The 27409-nt window shown below is 44.5% G+C and overlaps 1 protein-coding gene and 1 long non-coding RNA gene across 3 annotated transcripts; one reads left to right on the top strand and one right to left on the bottom strand.

Annotated features, from left to right (window-relative positions):
* Window positions 1-785: 785 nt before the first annotated feature.
* LOC116925153 lies at window positions 786-26963 on the bottom strand. Its single transcript, XM_032931781.2, is given in 19 exon segments — window positions 786-964; window positions 1432-1569; window positions 1658-1961; window positions 2158-2424; window positions 2735-3350; window positions 3445-4337; window positions 4412-4504; window positions 6181-6387; window positions 6546-6763; window positions 10788-11175; window positions 11178-12653; window positions 12655-14549; window positions 15039-15261; window positions 15387-16528; window positions 17020-17165; window positions 17250-17481; window positions 18517-18775; window positions 20599-20726; window positions 26623-26963. Coding segments are annotated over 18 exon segments (8643 nt in total). The 5' UTR covers window positions 20629-20726; window positions 26623-26963; the 3' UTR covers window positions 786-848.
* LOC123473729 lies at window positions 18771-19619 on the top strand. Of its 2 annotated transcripts, XR_006648037.1 has the most exons (3): window positions 18771-19020; window positions 19079-19168; window positions 19295-19619. It is a non-coding gene; the product is annotated as an uncharacterized LOC123473729 (long non-coding RNA). The 2 variants fall into 2 exon arrangements; XR_006648036.1 differs by having other exon boundaries at window positions 19079-19619.
* Window positions 26964-27409: the final 446 nt, after the last annotated feature.

Here is a 27409-nt window from a genome sequence, read left to right as displayed (position 1 = left end):
TATGTCATTAAGCAAGTACAAACTCACCGAGTCACGACTTTGCCCAACGAAAAAAGTATACATTTTTCAACCTTAAAAATAAACATTAAAACTCGACATTAGGACGGAAAACAAACTCCAAAGTTTATCTTTCTTCTTCTTTTTTTAATATCACTTCTGTTTATTCATAAACAGGCAGGATTTAATATGTGTCAGTCAGTAAATCAGCATTGGTCAAAATAACAATAAAGTCCGTTGAAGATAAATAAAGCTGCAGCGACGATGGATATATAATGGCCTTAATACTACGTCGCGTCAATTATATAAAGAGAGAAAAAAAATCAAGAACAAAAATCGATAAAAATAGGCAGATTAAAGCCTAATTTGAACAAAGATTACGTGAAACGAGCCATTAACACTGGGCACTGGGCATCGTGCCAGTCGGTTCCAAAACAGGAAAAAAAAGGCGTGTCCCCTCGCAATAATTCAAACCCATTCGCCCTTGTCAACAGAGAGGAAAGAGGGACAAAACGATCCACCAAACTGTTTAAAAATTCAAACGTGATTATTTATAACAATCAACAACATACGCGTAACGTCAATACCCTTGAATCATTTGCAACAAGGCCACTACGTTTCTTTATTACTTAGGATTGCTATCAGTTAATCTGACGACAAAATTTTGGCCAATCTAATTGTGGAGCGGGTTCATTACCCGCAACCGTAGGCGGGTTGAGATACACAAAAAAATTATATAAAATAAAAGCCTAAAAAGAAAAAGGAAAATGCGACTGTAAACATTTTAAAAAAACCGTCTACAAGATCGCTCATCAACGACGCCGTCACTGTTGTCGTCCCACCATGTCAGCTCACGTGAGGTAGTTATAGCGCTGTTGATAGATGGGCAGTGGGTCGGCGGGCGGTGACCAGTCGTCCTCTTCGCTGCTGTGCTCCCGTCGCGACTTCATGTTGGCCAAAGCGTGAACTAAATATTGAGATTATGAAACAATCGGATCGTCATCATCGTCCATTAAGCATGGGGCGTGAACATTGCGACATTAGTGTTTTTTATAAAATTGAGAAAAAGCTGCAGCACAGCCAAGCGGCAGACTTGTAACCTGATGTAAAAATGAAAGACTCGAAACTAACCGATGAGGGGGGACTCTACGCTAGGAGGAAGGCATGGGAAGGAGGAGAAGTTGCGCAGTTTATTAACTTGCGTTTCGCTTCAAGCCGCAAACTGGCTTTCCATGCTCAGGCTTGGCGCTGTGTCGGGCCAAAAAAAAAAAAGACATGAATAAAACAAAAAAACAACATGCATCAGCTAATGTAACGAACCAAAAATAAATCATAAATGCGTGCCAAAAAATAATTGAAAAAACAAAATAATAATTAAAAAAAAAAAACAATTCAAAATGCTACAAGCGAAACTATTTATGCCACGTTTCTTACCTGCAGCCATTTTGCTCTTTTCTTTAATTTCCTCAACCAACATCTGGTTGAGGCCGATGAAATGATCGCGTTGTTGGCGCTCCTTGGCCAGCAGCTGCTTGGCTTCCGACAGTTCTACAATGTCAGTGGTAGCAGCGACTAGCGTAAATAGTAACAGACGGTTAGCGGATCAATGTTACGCTAGAAAACAAACGGAAACAAAACATCTAAGGCTCTTGTTACTTACTGGAAGGAGGTCGAGGAAGATCAACACCAGTCGAATAGCCCGTCAGCATGCGTCGAATGGACTCGGTTTTCTTGAGCCTTTTTTGCTTCTCTTCTTCACCCAGTTCCTCTACTTCCTGTTCGGGCACGTAACGCTCGGGAATGACGATTTTATCCGGAGCGCAAAGTATATTATCAATCGTCTTCTCATTGATACGGATGGCTTGAGTGATGGTTGAACGGACAACGTCCGGAGCAAACGGATGATGGAAGCGCAATGCTCTCTGCAAATCCACGTCATCTCTGGCCCGTCCTTGCGTCATGCGCTGTCGTGGAAACAACACCGGAAACATTAACAAAGATCCAACAACACAAATCAAAGGAAAATCAATTGTTCCCTTTCGACCCCCGTATTCTTTAACGACGAAAGGAAACAAAGACGAACAATAAGACAAGGAAAGAAGCAAGAAAAACCCAAACGGATCTACGACTTCAAAAATACAAAACAAAAGAGAAACGAACCGTATCAGAGGTCAGGGCTTCTAGGACAAGGGGTTGACTACAGGATATTGTTATGTGGCGTCTTTTGTGACGGGGTACGGCACGACGGGCCGTAATCATGTCTTGCCGACGCATTTCTTCGATGATCTCACGCGCCGCATCGCTAGTATAAACGGGCGTAAGGACGGGCGAGCGCTGAGTCGAATCCAGACTGCCCAGTCCTCCTTCGGTCGACTCGCCAGTGTCCATGTCCAAGCTGGTGGACGAATTGCGATCGCCAAGCGACAACTATAAATAATGCAGGACACGCGGAGGGGAAGCACACGCAAAAACAAATAGACGGATAAGGATAATATAAAAACAAAAAAGCAACGGGCAATTGTTAAGCAACAGAAATCAACCGACCACAAAAACAAACGCACACAAAACGAAAAAAAAAAAAACGGGACATACAATGTACATAAAAGTACAATAAAAATGCATGCTACATTACACAAGACTTACCTTTAACTGTACAGCGGATACGAACCGCTGTTGTGTCGGGTTATACGAGCGAAAAATTCAAAAGAAAAAAAATGAATGAAAGAGTTTAACTTACCGACGACATGTTGCGACGCGGACGAAGAGACCCTTTCCACTGATCTGGGCCAAGAGGTTGAGTTCGTGCATCCGCTGGAGTTTCCGTCATAGCGATGGAATTGCGCTGCGACAGGGACCGCCTGCCTTGTTCATCCCGTTTGCTGCCACGCCTCGGCAGCGTCAACACATGGCTAAACTGCGACAGAACCGGATCGTCCATGATGGGATCTTCGCTGTAGAAGCCATTCGAGCCGCCATGCGCTTGATCCTCTTCAGCCAATTCATCCATTCCGAAAGAGCTGTCGTCGTACCGCGATTTCGTCTTGTCACGCTGACGCTTCTCCGACTCCCGTTTGACGATGCGAACCGTGCGGATTTCTGCCTTGTCTGCGGCGCTAGGAGGCGGTGGCTGCTGTTTAGGTACGATACCGTAGTATCGTTTCATCCGCTCATCCGCTTCGCTGATGTCTACAGGCATCGTATGGTCGTCATATTGGTACAGTTGCTCTTGTTGCTGCTCTTGTTCCTGTTGATAATGCTGCGATCCACCGCCAGTATTGAAGTACATTGCCGATGGATCTTGGTTGCGGGTTAGGCGATCAATTGTGTTCAGGGAGTCTAGATCGGTTTCGCACCTGCAATGACGGATGAAAAACGGATTTAAGTAAAGAAAATAAATCAATAAATCAATTTTACTGTAAAGACAAATAAAAAAACAAAAGTATTGACCATGTGCTAATCGGTTTGCGCTTGGCCGTTCCGGTGCTGTTAAACGATTCGTCGAGATCGAGGAAGTAATCGGCAGACGTGAGGCAATTGACTTGGGCGCTGAGTTCCTGTCGCTTGGTCTGCAATTGCGAGACATGTTGCTGGACACGATTCAATTCCGCCTCGAGCCAAGCCATTTCCCTTCCATTATTAGACCTGTTCAACGAATGACCACCAGCGCCAGATTGCAGGTGTTGACGGTTGCTGGCCCCGACGCGATGCAACTGCTGATGCAGTGACGAGATTTCACGCTCGATCCGGCTGATTTCCACCGCGGCGTCTTCCAGTCGTTTGGAACTCAGCGCCAGCAGCGAATGAATTTGGCTAAGCTCACGTTCCAGGAAGAGCTGTTGCTGTCGGCAGCGTTCCACCTCGCCGTAATCAGCGTTTTGCAAAGCCGCGTTGGTCTGCTGTCGGATTCCGCGGATGGCCAGTCTCAGAACTTGCTGATTGCGCGTTAACCGATGGATGGCCGCGCCTTCTTCGCGAACAAACTTCTCCAGCTGGGCCAGCTGATGATGTTTGGATTCGAGCTGCGATATCTGCGCCTCCTGCCACCCTTGAACTGACGACCCGTAAAACGCGTTGGCGTCGTTATCAGCCGCACGATTGGGTGTCGAATGGAACACCATCGTCGCATTCCTCTGCTGGACGTTGCTGTACGCTGGAGGTTCGTAAGGCGAAGGTTGGAATTTCGGCTGTTGCTGCTGATGATGAAGCATCGGAGTTAAATTCCGTTTCACGGCTGTGCTCGTTTCTGGTTTGGGCAATTTCTTGTGTCTCTGCGGTGACATCGACGAACCGAGTTTGACCATGTTGTCTACCAAGCTAATCATGGGCTTCAATTTCTCCAACTAGATGAAATGAACGTAAATCGTGTGTGTGTCAAAACAAGCCTTTTTAAAATTCTATTTGGTTAATGACTCACTTGTTTTTCCAGCTCCTTAACGTGGTGTTTTAATTCACCAGTTTTAATCAGGCATTCTTGCCGGTGAGAAATATCCAGTGCAGCAAGTTTTACCTGTCGCCATAACAAGGTGCCGTTAGGTTAACAGTTTGGTCACAACTCGTTTTCAATTTGAAAGTTCTAATTGTGGTAGGTAGTTAAGTTAAATTTCATCCGAAAATGTTCTCTGAATAATAAAACTTTTGAAAAAAAAAAAAAAACTCGCTCTTTACGCAACATGAAAGTTTCACTTCTCATTAAAAGAGTCGCAAATATTTCCAGGAATAAAACGCGTCTTTTATGGGAAGGCCCTTCACGGAGGTCTCCCCAACGTTATCGATCGACGAAAGTTAACTTTCAACATCTCAGTGGACTGGTTTGAAACTCATTTCAAACGTGCGTCGATCTACTAGTTCATGATTCCCCCCGCAACTAGTGCTGGAATGTATCAAATAAGAAATTAAAGAATTCCGAATCAACGGTGTCTCTGTGTTTCAATTAGTACATTTCTATCTGAGCCAATCTACCGTTGATAACGCATCATTCCAAAGACGGGTTTTCTTTCGTTTGTCACGAAATAAACAAGATTCCCTCGCGTTAATTACCGCCGCAACGAGTTTCAATTCGCTGTTGATGCGGACTGAGCTATTGGGCAACATTCCTAAAGGTTTGAACAACTACATTTGACGCATTCTACGCACTTCGGCTGTACAAAACAAAACAAACTAACATTTTGTAACTATTTAAAATGGGATTTCTTAAAAAGTTTTGCCTTAGTAACACATGTCTCGTCTCTTCAGGGACATCTCTTTAAATGGTAATTAGGACAAGAGTAATACTACAACCTATCCAATTTCCAACCAAAAGCGAATTTCTGATTATTATTTTTTCAGTTTTTCCAAGCATTTACTTTGAATGATCCGGCTAATTTATATTCGTTTCCAACTTGTATTTATGAACGCTGGCCGTCCTATTTGTTATGCTCACTGCCTAAAGATCTATCAGTCTGGGGAGCCTTACTTGGCTATTAATTTATTTTTGTGTGTGTGTGTGTGTGTGTTGATGTATCTTTCTGATGGGAAAAGTAAAACAGCTCCTTGTTATGTCATTCATTGATTATTCCGATAGAATCAAAGCGTGAACGATGACAAACAACGGAGACATCTAGGGAGAACAATTCCAAGACGGATGACTTCCCCTTTTCTCTCCCCCCCAGAGCCGTTCCGTTTGGACCACCGGTTCTATCTTTTACAACAATAAAAACAGTAAAGAGTTTGGTTGGAAATTCAAATGAGGACGGGGAAACGCAAGACGAGGCGGCCGTATATCATTTCCGACGACGACTCGGGCATTTAAACCCCCCCCCAAAAAAAAAAAAAAGAATCTATGAACCAAAAGAGAAAATTTAGAGACAGAGATGCATTTCCCCCGTTCACGATTACTTAAATCTCGGTTTTATCATATGGAAGTTTTGGGGCGACGACATTCTAATGGCCATGTAAGAAAAGAACGGAGGTAAAGAAAAAAGACACCTGCGGGCAACTGGCCACGACTTAACGGCCGTTGAATACGAACGAAGACAACGGGCCCGAATATGGTGATGACGGCGATTTTCCCCTCTTTTTTGTGTGTGTGTGTGTGTGTGTATGTTCCAGGTTCTTCTTTTTACCTCCCACCCACCAACCCTCGATCTCCACACATTTGTATAAATACGTATAAATGCTTATAAATAAATCAGTTATACTACATACCTGGCTTTCCATTTCGAGGAGGCAGGCGTCACGTGCCTTCACCAAGGCGGAACTCTGCCGCCTCAGCTGGATCAAAAGCAGAACCAGTTCCTCATGTGTCCGGCCCAGCAGGTCGCCCGCCGACAGCTGCACTTTATTATCGCCCGGCTGTCGGTTGCCGTTGTGCGTCGATGGTTGGTCGTGGCCGATCATCGGAGGCAATTTACCCTTTGAAAAAAGTAAAGAAAATAAAATTAAATATACACCGTGACATGACGGGCAGCCCAGCCGACGCGACGGGTGGCCGACAACTCCGAAATAAGATGTATAAGATTTTTCTTTTTTCTTCTCAATTCGTTTAGGCCGTTCATGGAAGTGTTGCTTACTTTTTTAGGCGGCACGTCCGTGTCCGAATGATAGATCTCGCCCGTCACCATTTGATTACTTGATGGAGGCTGATGCGTCGTCACTAAAGTAGACGAAACTTTGCCCGTCAAACCACTTTGGCTATAGGCCACCTTGAGACCATTGATTGCCTTTCCGGCTGCTCCTGTCGTCGCATGGTTCAGTCCAGCCGCCACAGCATCAACGGGGCTCGATCCACCTACAAACAGACGGCGAGCAAAGACGACAGACACGCAGACGGACAAAGAAGAAGCAAAAAAAAGAAAAAGAAAAACCAATCAGTTTCTCCTCACCCAGTAGACCAGGGTTTTGTTTTTGACAAGGGAAAGGTGGTAGGTGGGTGCATACGAAGGAGTCCTTAGAAAAACAGGGGGGGGGGATGAAGGTTGGCAATCTAATTAACCAGGGTTGAAAGGCGCTTAATGTTATACGAAGCGAACTGGGCTCGTTGGTCCGAGAATAACCAAACGGGCAGACTGAGAGAAAATGTCCAATAGGATTACAGGAGCGATAGAACATTCTGAAAAGAACTTAATGCGTTCAGAGAAAGAAAAAAATATATGTAGTTTCATCATGAATTTTCTCTCTACTTCTCTCTTCCTTTTCACCCGTAATAGCGTTTGCCTGTCTCGAGGAGAACCTCGTCTGGCACGATACGACGTTAAAAACTTTATGAGATACATATGATAAGATGATGAATCCATCGAATGTACAATGTCAACTTTGGCCGGCGGGAACGCGATCGATCAAGATGGGGCCCCCAATTTTGTCTTTTGTATACAGAAGGAGACCCTTTAATTTTGTTCATCTTATTCTCTTATTTTTTTTTTCTATCTCAAATTAAACATAAAAAGGCGTAGCCATCCATCAACACAATCCCGGAAAAAGAGGAAGAAATAAAGGGATGGAGGGGGGTGTCGCCGTCGACAACTTCTTACCCGATATGCATCGGAAACAGAAAAGGCACATTGCTGCATCCATCTCTTTTCTTTTTTGCGGCTGATTCGACGTCTACGTATAATTATAGAAATGCAGAGCGAAGCGAGAAAAAAAATAAGAGATAAGAATTTTCTTGAATTTTTTTTGCTCTCTCTTCTTCCTTTTTTTCTTTTTTGAAATCTCTATCTCGCCTTCCGGACGCTCGTGTCACGCTTTACGGTTCAAAGAACCAAAAGAAATGATGTGTTGACGACATTCCTTATGTCTGGGCCATTTTGCTTTTCTGGCTTTGGATTCGGCACGCGGAAATTCACCATTTCTTTTTATTTTTTCAAAAGGCAGCGCCGTTCCAGGTCAGCTGACTTCACTCAAGCGATGGCCAGATGGCGAGAGATGAGACCGGACAAAGTCAAACCGACACAAGTGGAAGAAATACAACACTTAAAAAGCAAACCAAACCAAACAAAATAGATGCTGAAACAAAAAAAAAAAAACCGGTTTTCAGATTTGCTTTCCCCACGTCCCCCCCTTTATTTGTGATCAATAGCCCCCCACACACACAGGGCCATAGACGTGAAGACCGCGTGAGTGTGACACACACACACACATATAAACCACAAGATGGAGAGAAGCGACCAGACAGCAAACAAAAGAAAAACCAGTTTCAAAAGACACACACAACACTTTAGTCTTTTTAATTCTTGTTGAATGTTTGCATGTGTGTGTCGTCTTCCCTTCTTTTTCTTTATTTATTCCGTCACGGTTCGTTGTGTTTCCACCACACCGCACTAGAAGCACTCGGTATGGAAGGATGTGTGTTCTCTGTATTAATAACGTGGCGCAACGATGCGTAAATAGCCTTCCACAATAAGTTGATTCACTGTCAGACCGGTCTACGCAGAAGCAACAACAAAAAAGAACGAAGAAACACCTGCCCTCAATTTTGTTGTTGTAGTCCAGAACTTTGAAAAAAAAAAATGTGTCGTGTATAGCACGTGTTAAGAACCTGCTTCTGCCATGGTCGTTTTCACGCGTTTCGTAAAGAATTAAAGAAAAGAAAAAAACTGAAGAAAATAAAAGAAAAAGAGAAAAATAAAAATGGCCGTCAGCTCAGCTCGGGTGCTGGCCGCATACTGAAAAGGAGCCGGGGCTGCCGGGCATCAAGATGTTGATGGTGGATAACACGGTACAACTCGGAAGCGTTGGGAGTAGGCGGAGCACGACCCGCAGCGACCCAGTTGGCAACGTTCACAAGTTCTTTTTCTTCTTCCCCCCTGTTTTTTTTCCTTTACTTCTTTTAAGTCCTTTGCTGGTTTGTTATCCTCCTCTCGGCCAATACTACTCGCAATACAAGATGGCAAAAAAGTTTAACAAAATAGACACAGAAAAAGAAAAAAAAAAAACAAAAAACTTTTCTTTTTCAAAAGATATTCAATTGGTGTCGCCAAGAAACCCGAGATCAGCTCTAGTCGACAGGAGCTTAGAAACCCGACGGCCATTTGATCTGTGTATAAATGACGTCAGAGACTAGGGGCAAACGGATCGATGGCCGGCCTATATCGATCCGTTACACGACGACCCCCCTCTCTCTCTCTCTCTTCCACTACTTGCCTACACCCAGAAGAAGAAAAAAGAAAGAGACAATGGCATCTAAGACGATCGATGGGTTAGAAGACGAAGAGAGAAAAAGGCTGTGTGTCATTAGCCTAGTCAAAAGACGCCGCTCAACGTCATCCGAGTTAAACTGGCACGATAACCGTGAACGGGACAGGGCAAAATGGAGATGCTTAAAGCGTAGGAGGATTTTTAGCCTCAAGCTGCGACGTCGTAGGCAACAAAAGGACCATATTCGATGATGACTAGTCAATAAATCGAAGCATACACATAACCAAATAAAAAAAAAAAGGTTGTTGCAGCTCTGCCTCCTGGTGGGTTTGAAAGAGAGGCCAACGACCATAGGTAAAAGTTTCTTTAGTCAATCCTCCCGAACCGCCTAACGGGATACAAGAAGTCACAACTTCCCGAATAGGAAGGGAAAGTCACCAAACGTTTAAAAACGTTAAAGTTCTTTTATACATGTGCTCAAAGGAGAAGATGAAGAGGCCAAAAAAGCCAAAGATAAAGCAGCAGCACTCCCCCCACCAACAACATAGACACAAAACACCAGTCACCGGCAGCAATTTCCCCCCTCTAAATCCGTAACAGCTGCAATGGCCGTTATCTTTTTTTTTTTCTTCTTCATGCACGCTCACGAAGAGTTGGCTTAATCACGCTCTATCTGTCTAAAGCATCTATCCTAATGGAGATATGATGAGCTGAGAAACAACAACAAGAAAAAAGAGTTTTTTGTTTTTTTTTGTTTTGTTTTTCTATTGGCCGCAGACTTCCGGTTGGATACGTTTCTCTTTTGATTCCGTTGCAATCCGAAATGAAAATACCTTAAAAAAAACAAAAACAAAAAGAAGAAGAAGAGAGAGGAGTGTCTGCAAGATGAATCGGTAACCTTTTCTCTCTTGATTCTTCCACATTGGCACACGCGCTCGATTGCGCCAATGCATCTCCGCTTGTCGGAATGACTTTGGCAGTGAGAGAAGAGAAAGAAAAAAGAGATTTAGTGGGTACGAAAAGCGCCCGCAGAACTCGGCTGGTGGTGTTGGAATTCCCGCAATGAAGGGAATGGGAAAACGTCAAAAGAAACATAGCAGGGGAAATGGAGATATGTATATATATAAACATATTGCCTAAATACTCGAGTACCTAAAACCTTACAGACGCACCATTTTAAAGGTGGAACTGTTTCAAACTTGAACGATTTGAGACCACCCTGGCAAAAAGAGATTTTTTTTGTCGAAAATAGACATATCTGGGGCGACAAACAAACAAACACAGACACACACACACACGAGGGTGTGTGGTGTTGTTTTAAATACGATGTAAACACGCACTCCTGACATCGTCTCAATGCTCGAATGACTTTGGTCGTCATTTCGGGGCGCGATGAAAAAAGGGGTTTCGGTTGTTGAGGTGGGGAGGAGGTTGTTGATTCCCACGAGACACGATAACACAATGGTATAACGTAACACACGTGTTATCAAGTTATGAAAACAAAAGAAAGTCAGGGAAGTATAGCCAAGCCGAGGAAATCAAAACGAGACACACGGTGCGGGGAATTTGAGCAAAACATCAAAATGTAAAAACAGAAAAATTAAATTTAAAAAAAAAAATAAATAAAAAAAAGGAAAGTGAAAGAGAGAGAGAGAGGTGAGACTATCATATCATCTTACCGGGAGTGCGGACAAGGTCGGGCGTCACTGGCTGGTGGAATGGGGACGGACGGATGGCCTGGATTGGTGTGGATGGGACAGGGGGTGGTGGTTGTGTTGGTGGTGATGGTGATGTTGTTGTTGTTGCTGCTGTTCGACTGATTGCATCGCTCGATGATGGCGGCGGTATTGGTGATTTCGAATGGACGGCCTTCGTTGTGTTGTTGCTACTGCTATCAGCAGCCGGACGCCTCCCTCCCTCCTTATTGATGGCTTGATTGTCGGGCAGCGCCACCGCCGATGACGGGACAGCTGCCGTGGACATGAGATCCCATTGACGCAATTTTTCGCGGTCAATTTCGAAAGCAGGAGGGGGGAGGCCTTCCCCTAAAAAAGGATGCGACGCATTTTGTTGTTGTTGTTACTCGACGGTGTCGCATGATTGGGCGGGGGCACCAACGGCGGAGGCGGCGGCAAAGGCGGCAACCCGGGCGCTTCTTTCTGCGATTTCGTGCAACCCGGTTCTCGGAAGCGCTGTTCCATTTCGTCCCAGATGTAGCCGTCCAGGTACGTCTGGCCACGTTTGGTCCTCTCCAACGTTGCCGAGTATTGAAGCAATCGTTCGTAACAATCTTCCTCGGCCGGAAGATGAGATTTGCCGTTCGTTTGGTTACTATCCTGATGATCGTGCTGGATTTCATCCAGCATGTCCATCGAACGCGTGTGCCGGATACTGGCCCGTCTCAATTTATCGCGCCACAATTGGTCCTCGTCCCACGGAGAGAATTCGCCGCCAACGAAATCGCCCGACGCGCTGCCCTGCGGAGAGCGGGCGTGCGACGGAAGAGTTTTCGTAGCGTGGCTCCGCGTCGTCGGATCTCGAGCGTAACGGGGCGCCTCAGCCGCTGCTGGCGGATGAACATGGCCGTTAGATCCATTGGTCATGTAACTAGCATGAGAGGCCACCGATGATCGATTGGGTTGCGGATCCGTCCATTCCGATCTCGGCACGGATCGATTCGCATCTTCATCCAGCAGACCTTCGAGCGAACGGACGCGACGCATCACATCACCGGCGACTGATGGACGACTCGCGGCCGTTCCCCTTCCATTGGCGTAGTAAAACGAATCTTGTTCCGGATGGTTGGCCAACAAATCCGGCGTTTGAGCTCGCTGATATTGCTGGTTCTGCTGTTGCTTGCGCAGCGTTTCCAATAACTGTCTGGGCTCCGGACGCGATTGACCGGAACTGGTGGGCGTCTGAGCCGACGTGTGATGGCACTCTAAATTCGAAACGCTTCCCAATTTGGAAGTTGAACCCTGCGGCGATGATCTTTTCTGGACTGTGCGGAGTCGATCCATACTGTGCTGATAGGCCTGTTTGGCCGCTTGCGCTTGAGCGCTCCTGGAGCTCGACGAACGTAGACTGCAATTGCCGTCCTCCAGACTGGCTTCCAGCGGAGTGGGCGCTGTCTTGCCCAGCAAATCCGAATAGTAATAAGGCGCTCCGGCGCTCTGTTCACTCCGGCACACCGACGATGAGTTGGAATTGAGTGAAAGGACCGATCCTAAACGCGACCGTTGTTGCTGCGGTTGCGCTTGTTGCGGCTGTTCAGAATGGATCGACCCGGCTGGAGAGGAGCTCATCCGCCGACTCGTGTTCGACGTGATACTAATCCTCGACGCTTGGCGGACGTGTCCGCCGACAGGCTGGGAGACATTCTCGTACAGCGGTTGATTCCACGAATCCGCATTGCGCATTCCGTTGGAAGCCAAGCTCTGAGTGCTGCCCTGGAATGCGGTCGAAATCCGTGACGTGTTGTGAGCCGAGGTGAGGGCTGCCAAGTGATCATCGCTGGAATCCACCAGCAAATCCTCCAGACTGCGGAACGATAGTCAAAGGCCTCCGCCGCTGGGACAGATCCGACGGCGGCCGGCCGCAAACGCTGTGGTTCAATTCAGACGCGATGCTATTCCGGGACGTCCGTCCTTGAAAGTAGTCCTGGGACGTATCTAAACTCTGACTGCGGCTGTGATGGATCGGTGGCCGGTGATGGAGGTGGTGGTGTTGGTGATCCGTCGGAGGTGGACTCGTCGGAATGGGCGGCGGAGAGACAAGTTCGCCATCCGATTGATCATCCGATTGCCCATAAACTTGATCATCCAGACCGTTCTCTTCCGTCGCCGGAATCGTCTCTAACCTTAGAAAATAGGAAGCCGGCCGGAATGTGTCCGAAATGCTGAAACGCGGATGTCGGGGCGGGGTGATGATCAATTCCAAAGATCTTCCGCCGTCATCCATTTCTTCCATGGCCGTCGTGTCCAGCGCGCTGCTCGTCTGACGCTCCTGGATCGCATTCGATTCCGCTTCTTCTTCCCTCTCACAATCGCCATCCGCTTTTCGTCCTTCCTCCGTACCTTCGTCTTTTCTTCCCTTTGCTGCTGCTGCTGCTTCTTCCTCTTCTTCTTCTTCTCCGCTTTGCGGAACTTCCATGTAGACCGGCTCGGATTGGCTGGATGCTTTGTAAATGAATTCATAGTGCGGCTGATCTTCCTCCTGTTGTTCCCTTCCGCCAGAGGGACATTCGGTTATTTCGCTATAACGCGGACTTTCGGGCGATCGGTAGGACGGATCGAAGACTCCGGCGAAGACGGAAGAAGGTTTGCCGTTGCAGCCGCGATTACTTGTTGCACCGCCAGGTGGCGAAATTTTGATTTTCCCGTTGTCCGTCATCTCGACGTAGGCGTTCTCTTCGAAATGATAATGATTGGCGGCCGGAAGCGGCGGAGGGGAGCGAGCCGACACCAATTTGGTCGACGTCATGGGCAGATAATGATCTTCCATGACGGACGCTGATCCAGATTGATCCGCCTCATGCTCCGCCATCTGCGTGTTCATGTAGAGATTCTCGGATGGCGCGTGGACGCCTCCGCCGCAGCTGCGACTACGACTTCTCAGCTGACCGGAAGCGACGGACGCGAGCGACATCAAGTCTGGAAGTGGGGCCGGAGACGAGCCCGTCCCAGTTGTATTGTGAGGCCAATCGCATTCGGAGATGAGGGGCGAAACAGTTTGCTCAAACGGGCAGGGACTCATGCCATCCTCGGAGACGATGGTGGCGGCGAATCCGGCCAGCGATTCCGGCAAAGATTCTGCGTAGCTTAAACGTTGCTGTTGCTCCATCAACAGCTGATCCTCTTCCAACATCATCATGTGATGATGGGTCATTAATCCATTGCGTTTGATCTGGAACGCCTGCTGCAAGTCGTGAAGACTGGGCTTGGGTGGCGGCTTGGGACGGGCTTTCAGCGGTGACATCTGTTGGGCTTCTTCGACATCTTTCAAAAAAAGGATTCGATTGGCTGACGGGCTTTCACTGCGGGCCCTCAAATCGGCCACGGCGCTCGATTTCTCTCTCATCAACGACGGCCTGGGCCACGACACTTTCGGAACGCAATCTTCCGGCTCTTGGCACGAAGCTCCGTCTCCTTCTCGAGACGGTTCCGTCAAAACGTATTCGTAAGTGAATTCCTTGCGGACGTCGGCTTCTTCGTCCAATTGGATTTTGATTTTCTCGTTTGCGGCTGGCCGTTTTAGAGAGGCGCGGAATGCCACGTTCAACGTGGTGGGTTGTTGCTGCTCCTGTTGTTGCTCCTGTTGTTGCTGTTGTTGATACACTTGTTCCTGATGGAGAAGATCTTGCGCCGCCCGCGCCACCGTTCGCCTCATCGTAGCGAAATTTCCCATTCCAGCGTTTCCATAATCCGTCAGCTGGATGGGGCCTTTTCGTACGTTTTGTTTCGTTTTTGAAAGGGTTTTTTTTGTTTGTTTTTTTTGGATGGAAGAAGAAGGTGGAGAGACAACGACACGAACAATCAAACCAAACGTCAACAAAGAGACACAAACGCAAACGCTGGGCTGGCGTGAGTTAGTAAAATTCTGTTTCGAGACCGTTAGCCACATATCCATCGGCGGATGCCATCATCCAGGGAGAATTTTTTGAGGGGGGTATGTTGGGATTGTTAATCGACTAAAGGATAGGGGAAAATGGAGAGAGGTATCCAGGGAGAATTAAAAAAAAGAAGCAAAGGTAGGGAATTTTTTTTTTTACATTGAAATAAACGCCAGCCTTTTTATGATGCCCGATAAACAACGAAAAACGGAAGCGATAAAATGCAGCGTGCCGGAATTAAATATGCCACCAAAGCGGATAGGAGGAAAGCGTGATCCAAAGTGCGCCCATGTCTAGAGAGAGAGAGTAAATAACTTACTTGGCTGTTGTTGTTGTTGTTGCTGCTGCTGTTGAGGATGAAGGGGCGAGTCGATCCGCATCCTTGGAGAAGGAGCGTCTCTATCGGCAGTCGTGGGCGTGCTGCGTTCACTGCTCCGGGCGCCACTTCCTCCGCTGATGACACTGTTGCCACTTTTCCTCGTCAGCGGTGATTGCAACATCCTCTGCTTCCATTCCAGCAAGCGTTTCATTGATTCTTCCCTCTGGCAATGTGTTTAGAATCAGGAAATGGTGAGTTTTAAATAATAGGTGGCGTGATTGAAGAATGGACCCCCCACCCACCCAAAAAAAAAAAAATTTTTTTTTAAATAAATAAATAATCATTTACCTGTTCGGTGCGTTTATTGTCCAGTTCGAGTGGATGATCGGCCAGCGATGAATTGAGCAAATCCGGCTGTTGTTTGGCCATTTTGGGGAGCCGGGCGCTAGCCGAGCGATGAAAGAGTTGTTGTTGCAGCTGCCCTTCGCATGGATTATAAATGGCCAGCGATTCTTCCGCCATCAGATTCTCCTGTGAAGCGGACATATTTGTTTTGGTATGCGGCCGGTGATGAGCATCGGATGAATGGGCTTGCCCAGCTGCCTGGACGTACGACCAAAGGGCGCTCTCTTTGACGTCACGAGAAATTTCCGCTGGATCACGCACCACTCGACGAATTGTTTGTTGTTGTTGTTGTTGTTCCGATTCCTTTGGCGTCACGTGAACATTGTCCGTCGGCTGATGATCACGTGGATAGTTACGCATGACCGACTGCCGGACCTGCTGGGCGTACTTTTGTTCGGAAGACCAATAGTCACTGGGTTGCTGTTGTAGCGGTGGAGTGCCGGACACGTTGGGATATTGAAGAAAATCTACACTGTGGGGCCTGGGCGGCACCCGACGGGCCACTTCGCTCCTGTGGGCCACCACAAATCCCTTGGAGGACGGAGTGGCTGTCGACGCTCCAGCCGGAAGCATTTGAGGTGAATTCGTCGAGCTGGCCGTGCTGCTGTTGTTGTAAACATCTTCGTACTCGGTTTTGAAGCGGCCGTAAGCGTCCGGCGTTCGTCGTTCGGCCTGCGGCTGAAGGGGACTATTCCGGTGCCTCATCATCGTCTGCTGTTGCTGTTGCATCAACGTCGTCACTTCGGCCGAGACGGGTCTTTGTTGCACGTGCGGTTGTTGTTGCTTCTGATGATGAGGCCAGACTCGACTGCCGTTGTGAAATTGGCTGCCGCGCTGCATTTGGCGGACAGCCACTTGCTGGTGGTGTCCGTACATGGCGCTAGATGGCGTTGGCGTTCGATTGTTGCCTTGCGTTTCAAATGCGGAAGATCCCACCGCTCCTACCGCGGCCGGTGTCGACGAGGCCAATACTGCGGGACGTTCCGGTGATCGATCCGGTGAACTGGAACAATACGAATCACGGCTCGTGTTTAAAGCCCTGCGCGGTTTCGGCGGAGCGTTGGCGTACAATGGCTGCCTTTGACCTGTCAATCCAAAATTAGACATGAAAAGAGAAAACACAAAAATTAATAAACAACACTTGAGTTACAGCTGGTGGACAAAGAGACATCACGTCAGAGTACTACGGTTATTTTCTTTTTAGTGACAATGACGACAAAAAAAAATGAGAGAAACCGTTACATGTTCTATTAAGAAATGTCTCCTGAAAATCCCTTTTTCTTTCTGTTAACAAAGGAGAAATAAGAGAGAGACGGGACAGCGTTGCTTCTCGATTTCCCTAACGCTTAAACACGACTAAGCGGCTAGAATAAACGAGAGAAAGGATTCAAAGAATAATAAAAGAAAAGTCATCAGACAGTGATGCCATTGTCCGTATAATTGTCACGAGTCGGTACACATTTCCCGCTAGGAACATCGTATACCAAAGCGTTCATTTTATATTTTCCAAAGAAGAGACCAAGGGGATAGTTACCACACGCTACAACAGAATCAAGAAAAAGAAAATAAAACGCACCTGTCGGCTGATCGGGTGCCGTCGAGTCGAACGACGCATCAACCCCTTTATTCTCTGCGACGGCCTTGGAAGAACGGCGACTTCCGTTGAGAGCGACGGATCCACTACTCGTAGATTCGTCCAATTGGCTTCTATTCAACTCGGCTCTGTCAAAGTTGACAAAGTGGAAATGAAATGTTAAATTAAAGAAAAAAAATAAATAGAGTAGAGGGGGCTAAGCTATTTCTCACGTGATGGATAAACTCTTGGAGTCTTGTAAAATGGCCGCCAGACTCAGAGCGTTCATCCACTGGATCATGGACGGTCGAGAATCGGCAGCCAAATAGAAGCTGCGAGTGTTGCGATGCTCGGCTTTGAAGGCGTACTTGCGGTAAACCAATCGGTCCCGATCTCCCGCCAAACACGGCCGGATCGTGTAGCCGGGAAGTAGCAACGAACCCAAGACTTTCTCCTCTTCAGGACCTGGAAAAACCAAAAGAAACGAGAAAGAAAAAAAAAAAGTTAAGCAAATGGCGAATCAGCAAAAAAAATTCTTCTTCTCGAGTTCTGCAGGTCGTGACAAAGACCAGAGTCACGTCCGGAACCTTGGACCACGAAGTAACACAATCACTTTCGTGTTTTTCTCGTTTTTTCTTTCGTTCTTTCTTTCTTTCTTTAAAAAAAAAAAAAAAAAGAGAATCCAATGCGCTAGCAACGCTCCCAGGCATGAAAATGAAAACATACCATCCGAAAAGAAAAAGAAAAAAATCCTCATCTAACATTCGATAAATCGATTCGTTCCCATCTAGACACTTAACGAGAGTATCCTACACGTTTTTTTTTAAATTCACGTCGAACGTCGTTGGTTCTTTTAAAAACCATCCGCATATCTAATGAGGCCACCACGACACACAACCGATAACGAAGCCTTTAAAAAAATAAAATAAAATCCACACACACACACAAAAGTGACCCCAGTTCTACATTAACGTTAGTGGTAGTACTAGAAATGTAGCGTGATAACGCAGTCGATATGCTGGTGGTACCATCGAAATGTCGTAATCCAAAGCTTTCCCTTCCCCGCATCACTTAAATTAAAAAGATGGGGTACTTCACTCACTGTGCAAGTCGATTTCCTTGACGATGACAAGAAAGACACTGTTTTTATTATTATTGGGAATTTCTTTCAAAACTCGGGGGCAAAGAAAGGACGTCGTTTTCTTCTCGTGCGCACCGGATGAATCACAGACGTCAACTGTCTACCGTTTTTTGAATTGTTCAACCTTTTTTTTTTCCCCTTTCGCCGTTGTGTACATGTCGCCCCCTATTAAAAGAATCTCACGGCAGGTGGAGCACAAGTCACTCCCCTTGACATTTTTTATTTTTCTCTCTCTCTCTTGGGCAACTTCCGTTTTCATCTAATCATCGAAATAACGAAAGAAATCGCTGATAACGATTCTAATGCGCATTTCCTCGTTTTAGGCAACAACGAGAGAGTTTTGTTTTGTTTTTACGTACCATCGTAATAGAAGAGGCAATACTGTGAAAGAGCGAACCATCGCTTCTTCCACAACATGAGGCCATCGCTGCCTTGTTTAAAGAGCCAACCGCTGATGACGACGGGAGCCTTGGGATCGCGGTGGCGGATCACAGGCGCCCGCAGACTCAGCTGATGATGACTGGATGAAGAGTTGGCTGAGCTCTGCGGGCTGTTCTCGTTGTTGTGGCTGTTACCGTGACTCCGGCGACGTTGTTGTTGACCTCCCGACGATGATCCCTACAACACGCAATCACGACCGAAACGAAGAGGGAAAAAACAAAACAAAAATTATTAGTTCTCCTTCTCCCGAAAGGAACAGACAACAACAACAACAACCGAACACGGTGGAAAAGGGCAAAAAAAAAAAATCATCAACTTGTGCAATTTCAAGGTCGTGTTCTCATGCACGCAAAGACGGAAACATAACTCGGTGGGGGGTTAAGTGTATACACGGGCAGACGTATCGTACGTACAGCGAGGCCGTGAGTATTCATTAAAAACAGCAGAAAAACATGTTTTAAAAAACATTTTCTTGCGTAGCTACTCTTTTGTGGCATTGAATGGCGTGGTGTGTCGATGATTGTCTCTCGATCTAGTCGGCAAAACAATGGAAGAGGCGGAGCAGACAATGTAATATACGGCGTGTCTTTTGTTTCAATCCATTTTGCCATATCAGAGGATGGTGTAACCTCTGTGCAACTGAGAAAATTCTTTGTTTTCTTTTTTTTTTGTTTTTTCTGTTGTTTTGATATGCAGAATAGTTTGCACGGCAGCCAAAGATTTTCAGAGTTTGTCGTTTTACATAATCGACCACGGGAAGGCGATGTGAAAAACAAAACAAAAAGGAAGGGAAGAGAATCATCATTTCCCGTTCAAAGCGAAGAATATTCCAGGTGAAACTATTAGCGTGTCGAGGTAATTTTTAAACCTAAGCGTGACTGGCTTTCTAAAAATATAAATTCTCTTTCCATTTTTTTCTTCTTCTTTATCCTTATTAATTTTGCTTTTATTAAAAATTTTTTTTGTAGTCGTTCTCTTCAATTAAACACAAAGAAACTAAAAATAAACAAGCGGAACTGTATCATCGTTATTTCTATTATTATCCACTTAAACTTTTTACCATTCTTATTTTCCTCCCGTTTGGGTTTTAATAATTCTCTGAACTCGTTCCGTTTGAAAATTCAAGAGAGACCTTCAGAATGCAACCGCTAGATGGCACGACGATCCACAACAATCCAGTAAAAGAAACAAACGCGAAAACCACGCATTTTACAAATTCAAACATGTAAACCGACTCGACCTGAAACTTTTAACCAATTAACACCCCCCCCCCCCAAAAAAAAAAATGGGGTAGGGGGTGACTTTTTGGCTACTAGACACCGAGGTTTACCTTACGGCGACTACTTTTGGTTTCTATTGAAGCCCGAAACCAGACGTCGCCATTGTACGTTATAAATGTAACATGCCTAGTTTATTCTGTCGAGACAGCCTCATTTCTCAAACGGACCCCCCTCTGTACATTTCTATTTAACGGACATGAACCTGTGCTTTCTTTTCTATACCTTGGGGTCGTTCCAAGCTTTGCGTTGCGCACCACCAAAGAGGCAAAATGGGATCTCGGTTTGAATGCGTGTAAAGACGGTCACGGCTTCTACCCCCCAGCCGACCGCCAATATGTACACGTATATCCCTTCGACCCAACTTCTTCTTTTTTGAACAACTTTAAACAAGGTTTAACCCTGCCCCGAAGGGGCAGGAAACAGTTACAAGGAGAAGAGAAACTTGTACGTCCATTGAAAAGAAGAATGCAAACAGGAAAATGTTTGACAACAAATGAAACGGACAAGGCTACGTGCGAGAAACAAAAGAATCGAAAAAAACAAAAAACACAAGACGATACATAATAACTATGCACGGCCTTCTTCTTTTTTTTCTCTCGACTTTCCTACACCCAATGTACGTACCAAGGTCTCTCTCTCCTTTTTTTTTCCAACATCATAAAATGGAAAAGAAAACAACAACAAAGGGAAAAGAAGAAAGGGGTTAGTTTACCACTTTACCTTTTTGCTGCCTTCGGGACTGGCTGCCATGGAACACGCCGCACGGCCTGACGGACCAGGAGGAGGAGAGATGGACTCCCCCCGCTCCCGCGTTTCTTCTTTTCCGTCAAATATCTTCTCCCTCAAATCTGTTTAAAAAAGAAAAAACAACGCGCATCTGTTAGTATTTTAAAATATTCAAAAAAAAACAGCGTGAATAATTTTTGAAATAAAAAAATAAAATAAACAATTAAAATGTCGATTCGACCATGACACCAAAGGCTTCGTTCCAATGGAACCGAAACCCGAAAAAAAAAACAACCTTCGATTACATTTAGGACATCAACAGACACTTGGCCACAGCCACACACACAAAACGCGTTAGTGAGCGGACAAGCGAGTGATGCGGAACCAAGCGTATCGGGATTACATTTGAAAATGGTAACGATGTGCGGAGAAGAAAGAAAAGAAAAAACCGACCAGGAAGTTTCTGTCCGGTAAACTAAAAAAGAAAAAAAAACAAAAACTATTGGCATCCGTTTCGACGCATTTTTTATGATTATTTTTCTCTGGAAGAATATTTTATTTCTTCAAAATTTTGAACATTTCATTTAATGACGGCAAAGCCAAGGACGTTGCCAAATGACTCTTTGGGTAGTTCTTCTGTTTTTTTGGCCACCATCTTTTTCAAGAAAAAAAATATTTATTTATTTATAGTTTATCGTCGTGCCACACACAGACAGATGGCACCATAAGGTATGCCACGAAAAGTTTATTTCCGGAATGATGCGCGGATCCAATTTCGTCCAAACGGCTGGACGAGGAGAGAAAAGAATCCCGTCAAGTTGACTCATTAACGCTTGATGACAGTTCGGGATTAGACACGGACGCCATAAGAATCCCGCAACCGAAGCTGGTCCACATTATTCACATAGAGCCCTTTTTTTTTTCTGCTGAAAGCGCAGATATTCGACACGTTCAAATAGAGACGTCCATGTTCCATTCGTTAGTGAATGTCAACGACCATCATTCGACCCCCACTCGTTTAAAAAAGAAGAAGAAAACCCTTCTCTAAAAATAAAAGAAAACGCACGAATACCAAGTGAAGCCACAAGACATTGTTCTCTTTATACTACGTCTGGAAAAAACTTTTGTGTGGCCTCCAGACAGCCAATGAAAATTCCCCCTGAATGTATTCGGACATGCAAACATTTAAAACATCCCCAGTCCCCTTTTGTGTGTGTGTGTGTGTTTGTTCTAGAGTCTTTGCGCAGGATCGTTGGCTACCACTTCTTCGCCATATTTGATGAGATTAGCGTGAAATGCGGGGCTTTTAGGGGGAGGGGGGAAGAGCGAAACGGAAGCCTGAGATTCTTTTCTTGGTCGTGTTCCAGCCACACACACAGAAAGTTTTCTATCGTTGTTCTTTTGTCAGCAAAATTCCTTTTCATGTCCCTCTTTCTTTTGGGAGGGGAGTAAGGAAAAAATAAATAAAATAAAAAACGTGAAAATGACCCAGGGTCCAAGCGTATCTGATAACTACTTCAAATGTAACTCGATCTTCATTCAGGAATGTTCTGATACACTTTAATTCTTCCCCCCCCCCCTCTCCTTTATTTACTTTATGATGGATGTTCCAGCCGTTCGTCAGGCAAACTTGGCAAAGACGGTCGCATTCTGCCCCGTGCAATGTCACACGGGCACACAGTGAATTCTTGGTCACGGCCTGTCACAGTTGATTCTCTTTCCTTTTCCGCCTCTCCCCCTTTGCCATGTAAGGCTACTTCTTCTTCTAATCCATTCGATATACATTCCTTCCTTCCTCCCCCTCCCATCCGCGTTAGCCCCTCTTCAATCTCTAATCTATTCCGACTGACGTCACCTTTTCTTTTCGAGCTTTCCTTGTGTTTATTTACGCGATTCGATCGTGACGATGTCCAGTTATTCCAACATACCTTTGGCCATCATGACCATCTACTTCTAACTCGAATGGCTTTTCAACAGTCGCATCAGGAAAAAAACAAAACAAAAAATACACATTGGAACGGAAGTTATTTTCGGCTTCGTTCCATCCCACAGGATGAAGACAAGCAGGAAACGCAACACGAAAACAACATCCAATATCCATTTGTCATCTCGTGCGACCCGACGGGAAATTCAGCAAAAAAAAACGAGCGTCTCTCTTAATATTCTTAACTTACGCAACAACAAGAAAATTGGAACGGACATTTCTGTGTGTGTGTGTGTGTGCGTGTTGTTTGGATATAACTTACGAACGTTTGACCGTGAGTCGAGATGACAAGAGAAACCTTGGACAAGGGAAATGGGTGCGTTCGAAAAACATCAGTGTCGAGGTCAATGTAATTTCTCCGCCAAGATGAATAATTTCAAAATGTTTGATTCACAAAGACGGGCGGCTCCTTGTCCGGTTATCCGGCCGGGGAAAAACAAAAAATGCCGACGTGACATCCTTCAAACAAAACAAATAGCAACAAAATGGATGATTGGAACGTACTATTTTTTTATTTATTTATTTGTTTTACTGAAAACGAAACGACGTGCGGTCAAAAAAAGAAAAATCGCCAGGTGGCGATCGATGAAAGAAAGAAAAAAAACAAAAAAAAAGACAAAGTGCGCACGAGCCGGCGGTTGTGGTTTAGCGTGACAGCGAGCTGCCACTTTTTATTACACTGTGTTGTGCGTGTATATGTTAGTTTGGGAAACGTTTAGTGAAAAATCAAATTGGAAGGGCGTAAAAACAAAGGCCGTGACCCGAACGGATCTATCCAAATTCATCAAAACTAGTTGGCACTGGATTCATTAAGACAGCCCTTTGTTTTTATCTAAATCAAACAGACCAGAAAAGATGGAGAGGAGAGGGACCGTGAGAATGCATCACAGGTCAACAGCGTGACTTGTGTGTCACGGACTGCGGGCATATCCCGAGTGAATCGTGAGCTCACGATTTTTTTTTTAATTTAAACGAAATTTTTGAATTTAAAAAATGTTTCAATTCTCAATGTCATTATCATACTGATTACCATACAATTGCTGTTTTTCTGTCTGCCTTTTTTTTCACGATGTCTGGAGAAAAAATGTCGCATATTCGGGGTGGGGGGAAGGGAACTCAGACAGCGTCTTTATCGAAAAAATTATTTTCCTTGACTTTTGTTTTTTTCTGAAACGATTGTATAAATTTGAAACCCGTTTTTTTATGTTCGACAGGTACTAGAGAGAAAAACAAAGAGTCAATTTCCCTTCTGTCATTTTTGTTTAAACTCTCAATCATCGGCATGAATGCTTCGTTTTCTACTTAACAAAATCGAATGACCAGGCTCATTAAAAACAATAAAATGAGGGGATTAAATAAAAAGTTAACGTCTCCACAATCAATTGAGTAAAAATGAAATTGTCACCAAATTCAATTAACCGTCCGATTTGTTTCAGGTAGGGAAAATGGCGCACAAATTAGCGCACTATTTCATCTTCGATGTATCCCACATTTTAAAAAAGAAAAAAAAGGTATGTATGGAACACGACAATAAAGTGAATGTTCCCTCCTCCAACAGGAACACCTTCTTTTGTTTGAGAAGGTAAAAAAGAGAATAGCTGGCCCTCAAGGGAAGAGCCAAAAAGATGCCCAGGTCGCTGGCCTTTTCCCATCCGAAAGGGCCAGCAGAAAGAAAACCCAAAATAATAATAAAAAAATAAATATCTAAAAAGAATTGGGAAAGAGAGAGAGAGAAAATACCTGGGTATGTGTTTGGGGCCTCCCAACCACCACAGGTGCGTCCCACCATTTTTATCCCCCCCTCCCTCTTCTTCTTAACATACACACACATGACTGGAGGCTATATCAAACATGAATTTCCCTCTTTCTTTCATTCTTCCATCATCGCAGCCAAAATACATGGTGGCGCCATCTTAGCTATACCAATAATCTACTCGTCCGTCACTACTTTTGTTTTTCCCCCCTTTCCGCTAATTGCTCTTCTAAAGAAAATGTTGCAGCGAGACGTACACACGATGGGGAAGGGAAATAAAAAAGGTAAAACACCAAACGACACGTCTCGTTCATCATGTTGGTACGCCACGACGTCAGCGGTCGTGTAAAAATCCCCTCCTTCTTTGCATAATTCAATCAATTCTTCCTTCAAATTTTTTTGTTCGTGAAAGAAAAGAAAAAGAGAAAGAGGTGGCCTTGCGGGTGGTATGGGAGATTTAATCAAATTCAACCCTCCAATAAGAAAAAAGAAAATACGTAAAATAAAGTACAATAAAATTTAATTCTTGTTTGTGCTGGTTCAATCCCGACAGCTTTTCCCCCAATAACCGCCAAGATCGGATAGACTTAAGAAGAATCTATTGAACGCGGTAGACGCCCTCAGGTATTTTTCCCGGCTTGTTGTTGTTGTTGTTGGATGCACACATAAAAGAAAAGAAAAAATAACATGGCCATAAATCTGGACTTTGGGGGTCACTTCCGCTCTCTCTCTTTTCCACCCTAACCCTCGTCTCAAACGCTCAACATGAACATTCTTTAATAGAACGTCTCTTTTGTGTCTTGTGTTGAAGGCAAACAAGCCCTCGAAATTTTTTTTTTCTTTTCAATCGTTTTTGGACGAAGACAAAAAAGAAACGATAATTACCATTTTCTCTTTTTTTTACGAATATTATCAATGGCAATCCCGCGTCTAGCAGAAAAAGAAATCCAGTTGGATGCCCGAATTTATACAACAACAATAAAAAAAAAACCCCGAACGGAATGATGGATTATGAAGATCAAGGAAAGGTGTTCCCTTTTGATACTCTCAAAATGCAACACTGTGTCTGTTCCACAGGTGTGTGTAAATAGACACACATTGTAACAAGACATATAGCTTCGATTTTTCAACTATTCTGAAGGCTCTACTCTGGGGCCGGTAGATGGGAAAGAAAAATACATTTTTTATATCTCCGTGAGCTATTAGTGGGCGTTAAAAGAAAATACAGATGGAATACGAAAAACCCGTTTGTCTTGAAACATTTGTAGAAGAAGAAGAAAAAAATTGTTCGAGGGGAGGAATTAAAGCGGCACGGACAAAGTCATTTTTCTTAAATATATATTTTCTAGAAGAGAAGAAAATAGTCGGTCGTCGTGATTGCCGGCTATTTTATTCAAAGGGTATATTATATAATATTTTATTTTCTATGAGAAATATAAAAAGGGCGACCCTGGTGGTCTCTTCCCCAAACGTGGAGACTGGACCCTCAGGTTAATTGAGATCGAGGATCATAAGATGCAAGGTGGTGACTTGAGTTTCAAAAATGCGTAATATTCGAACCAGGTCTTTAGAAAGTTTCATATCTTTGTTAACGTAAAACATCTGTTACGCATGTACACACTAAAAAATAAAAGGGCCTAGAAATACAACGAGTGTTTGGATTGACATTCACCACAGGTGTTTGAAACACACGGGTTAGAAAAAGAACAACTCCCTAAAAAAGTTTGTTTCCCCACAAAACCGGATTCGAAGCAACAACAACAAAAATTACGAAAGAAAAAAAAAACAGCCGGAAAACTCGTTTGTTAGTCGATGAGTAAATTGGTCTCGGTTTTGTTTGCCCTCTTCATAATACGACGCGTGCAATATTTTTGACGTTTCGAGGGGGAAACCCAACATTTGTTTTAAAGATACATTTGCTAACGTCTCGTTGCATGGGAAAATTTAAAAAAAAAAAAACGAAAATTTACATTAAATATTTTCTTTGAAAATAAATTCGATTTTTTAGACATTCCAGTGGAAACGTTTGTGAAACGGCGGCAATGTGGTACACACCCAAACGATAATCGTGTTACACGTAACGAGGAGCATAGATCAAATTCATCACATTCTCAGAAAACTAAAAAATTCCGGCGCCAAAAAAAAAATGAAAAAAAAAAACATGGCGGGTCTTCTCAAAAAAAGCCCTCGAGGATCTCGAAAAAAAGCGTTGTTACGACTATTCTTTCGAAATGAAAATAAAACGTGGTAGAAAAACTAATTTTCTAAATATGTGTCCTACCTGTTTGAAATGAAGAACATAATAATTAATCCAGGGTCACACCATATTCACAATGCAATAGGTGAGCAGCAGCAGCAGCAACAACACATGTGGTCGGAATATTTTCCCACGGCCTAATCACAAACGACGATCTCACTTACGGACAAGAACTCATGGTCACGTTTTCGTTGTTGTCCATTACTTTGAGAATCAGTTGAAAGTCTAGGGAAGCATCGGCTTCGAAATATTTCGACTAAAAGACACAAATGGTGTGAGAACAAGTTGGTGAAACCGCTGGCGGAGTGTAAAGATGGAGAGAGCGAACCTCTCGACAGTCCAATAGTCACTGACCGCTGGTGGCTCCCCTCCCTGCTTGGGCCCCCCTTGGTCCGCACCTTCTTATTTAGCTGCAGGCTAAGAATGTGGAAAAAAAATGAAAGGGCTTTTTTTTTTTTTGAATTTTTTCTGGAGGGAGGGAAGATGACGCTTGCGTGCGAAAACTGCCATCTAGCGGTCAGTGTTACAAGCGTTTAGCAACATGAATTTTTCAATCGAAATTGAAAGCGGAAAAAGGGTTTTAAAATTTGATAAGAATTACGATAGCCTTTCGCGTTTTAAAATTAAAATTTGTTTTTGATACACTAAAAAAACAAAAAACAATGACATCTAGCGGTAGAAAAATCGTTGAAAACATAATTGATTGATTGAAATAGAAAATCTTTACTCTTTATTGCTGTGCGGATCTTTTTAAAGTATCTGATCCATCGGGAAAGGAAATCAATAGCAACGATTACCGATAATAAAATAG

Source organism: Daphnia magna, linkage group LG6 (genome assembly GCF_020631705.1).
Source record: "Daphnia magna isolate NIES linkage group LG6, ASM2063170v1.1, whole genome shotgun sequence".
In the NCBI taxonomy this organism is placed as follows: Eukaryota; Metazoa; Arthropoda; class Branchiopoda; order Diplostraca; family Daphniidae; genus Daphnia; species Daphnia magna.
Note: the sequence above shows the minus strand (reverse complement) of the source record. Positions and strands in the feature narration are given on the sequence as shown.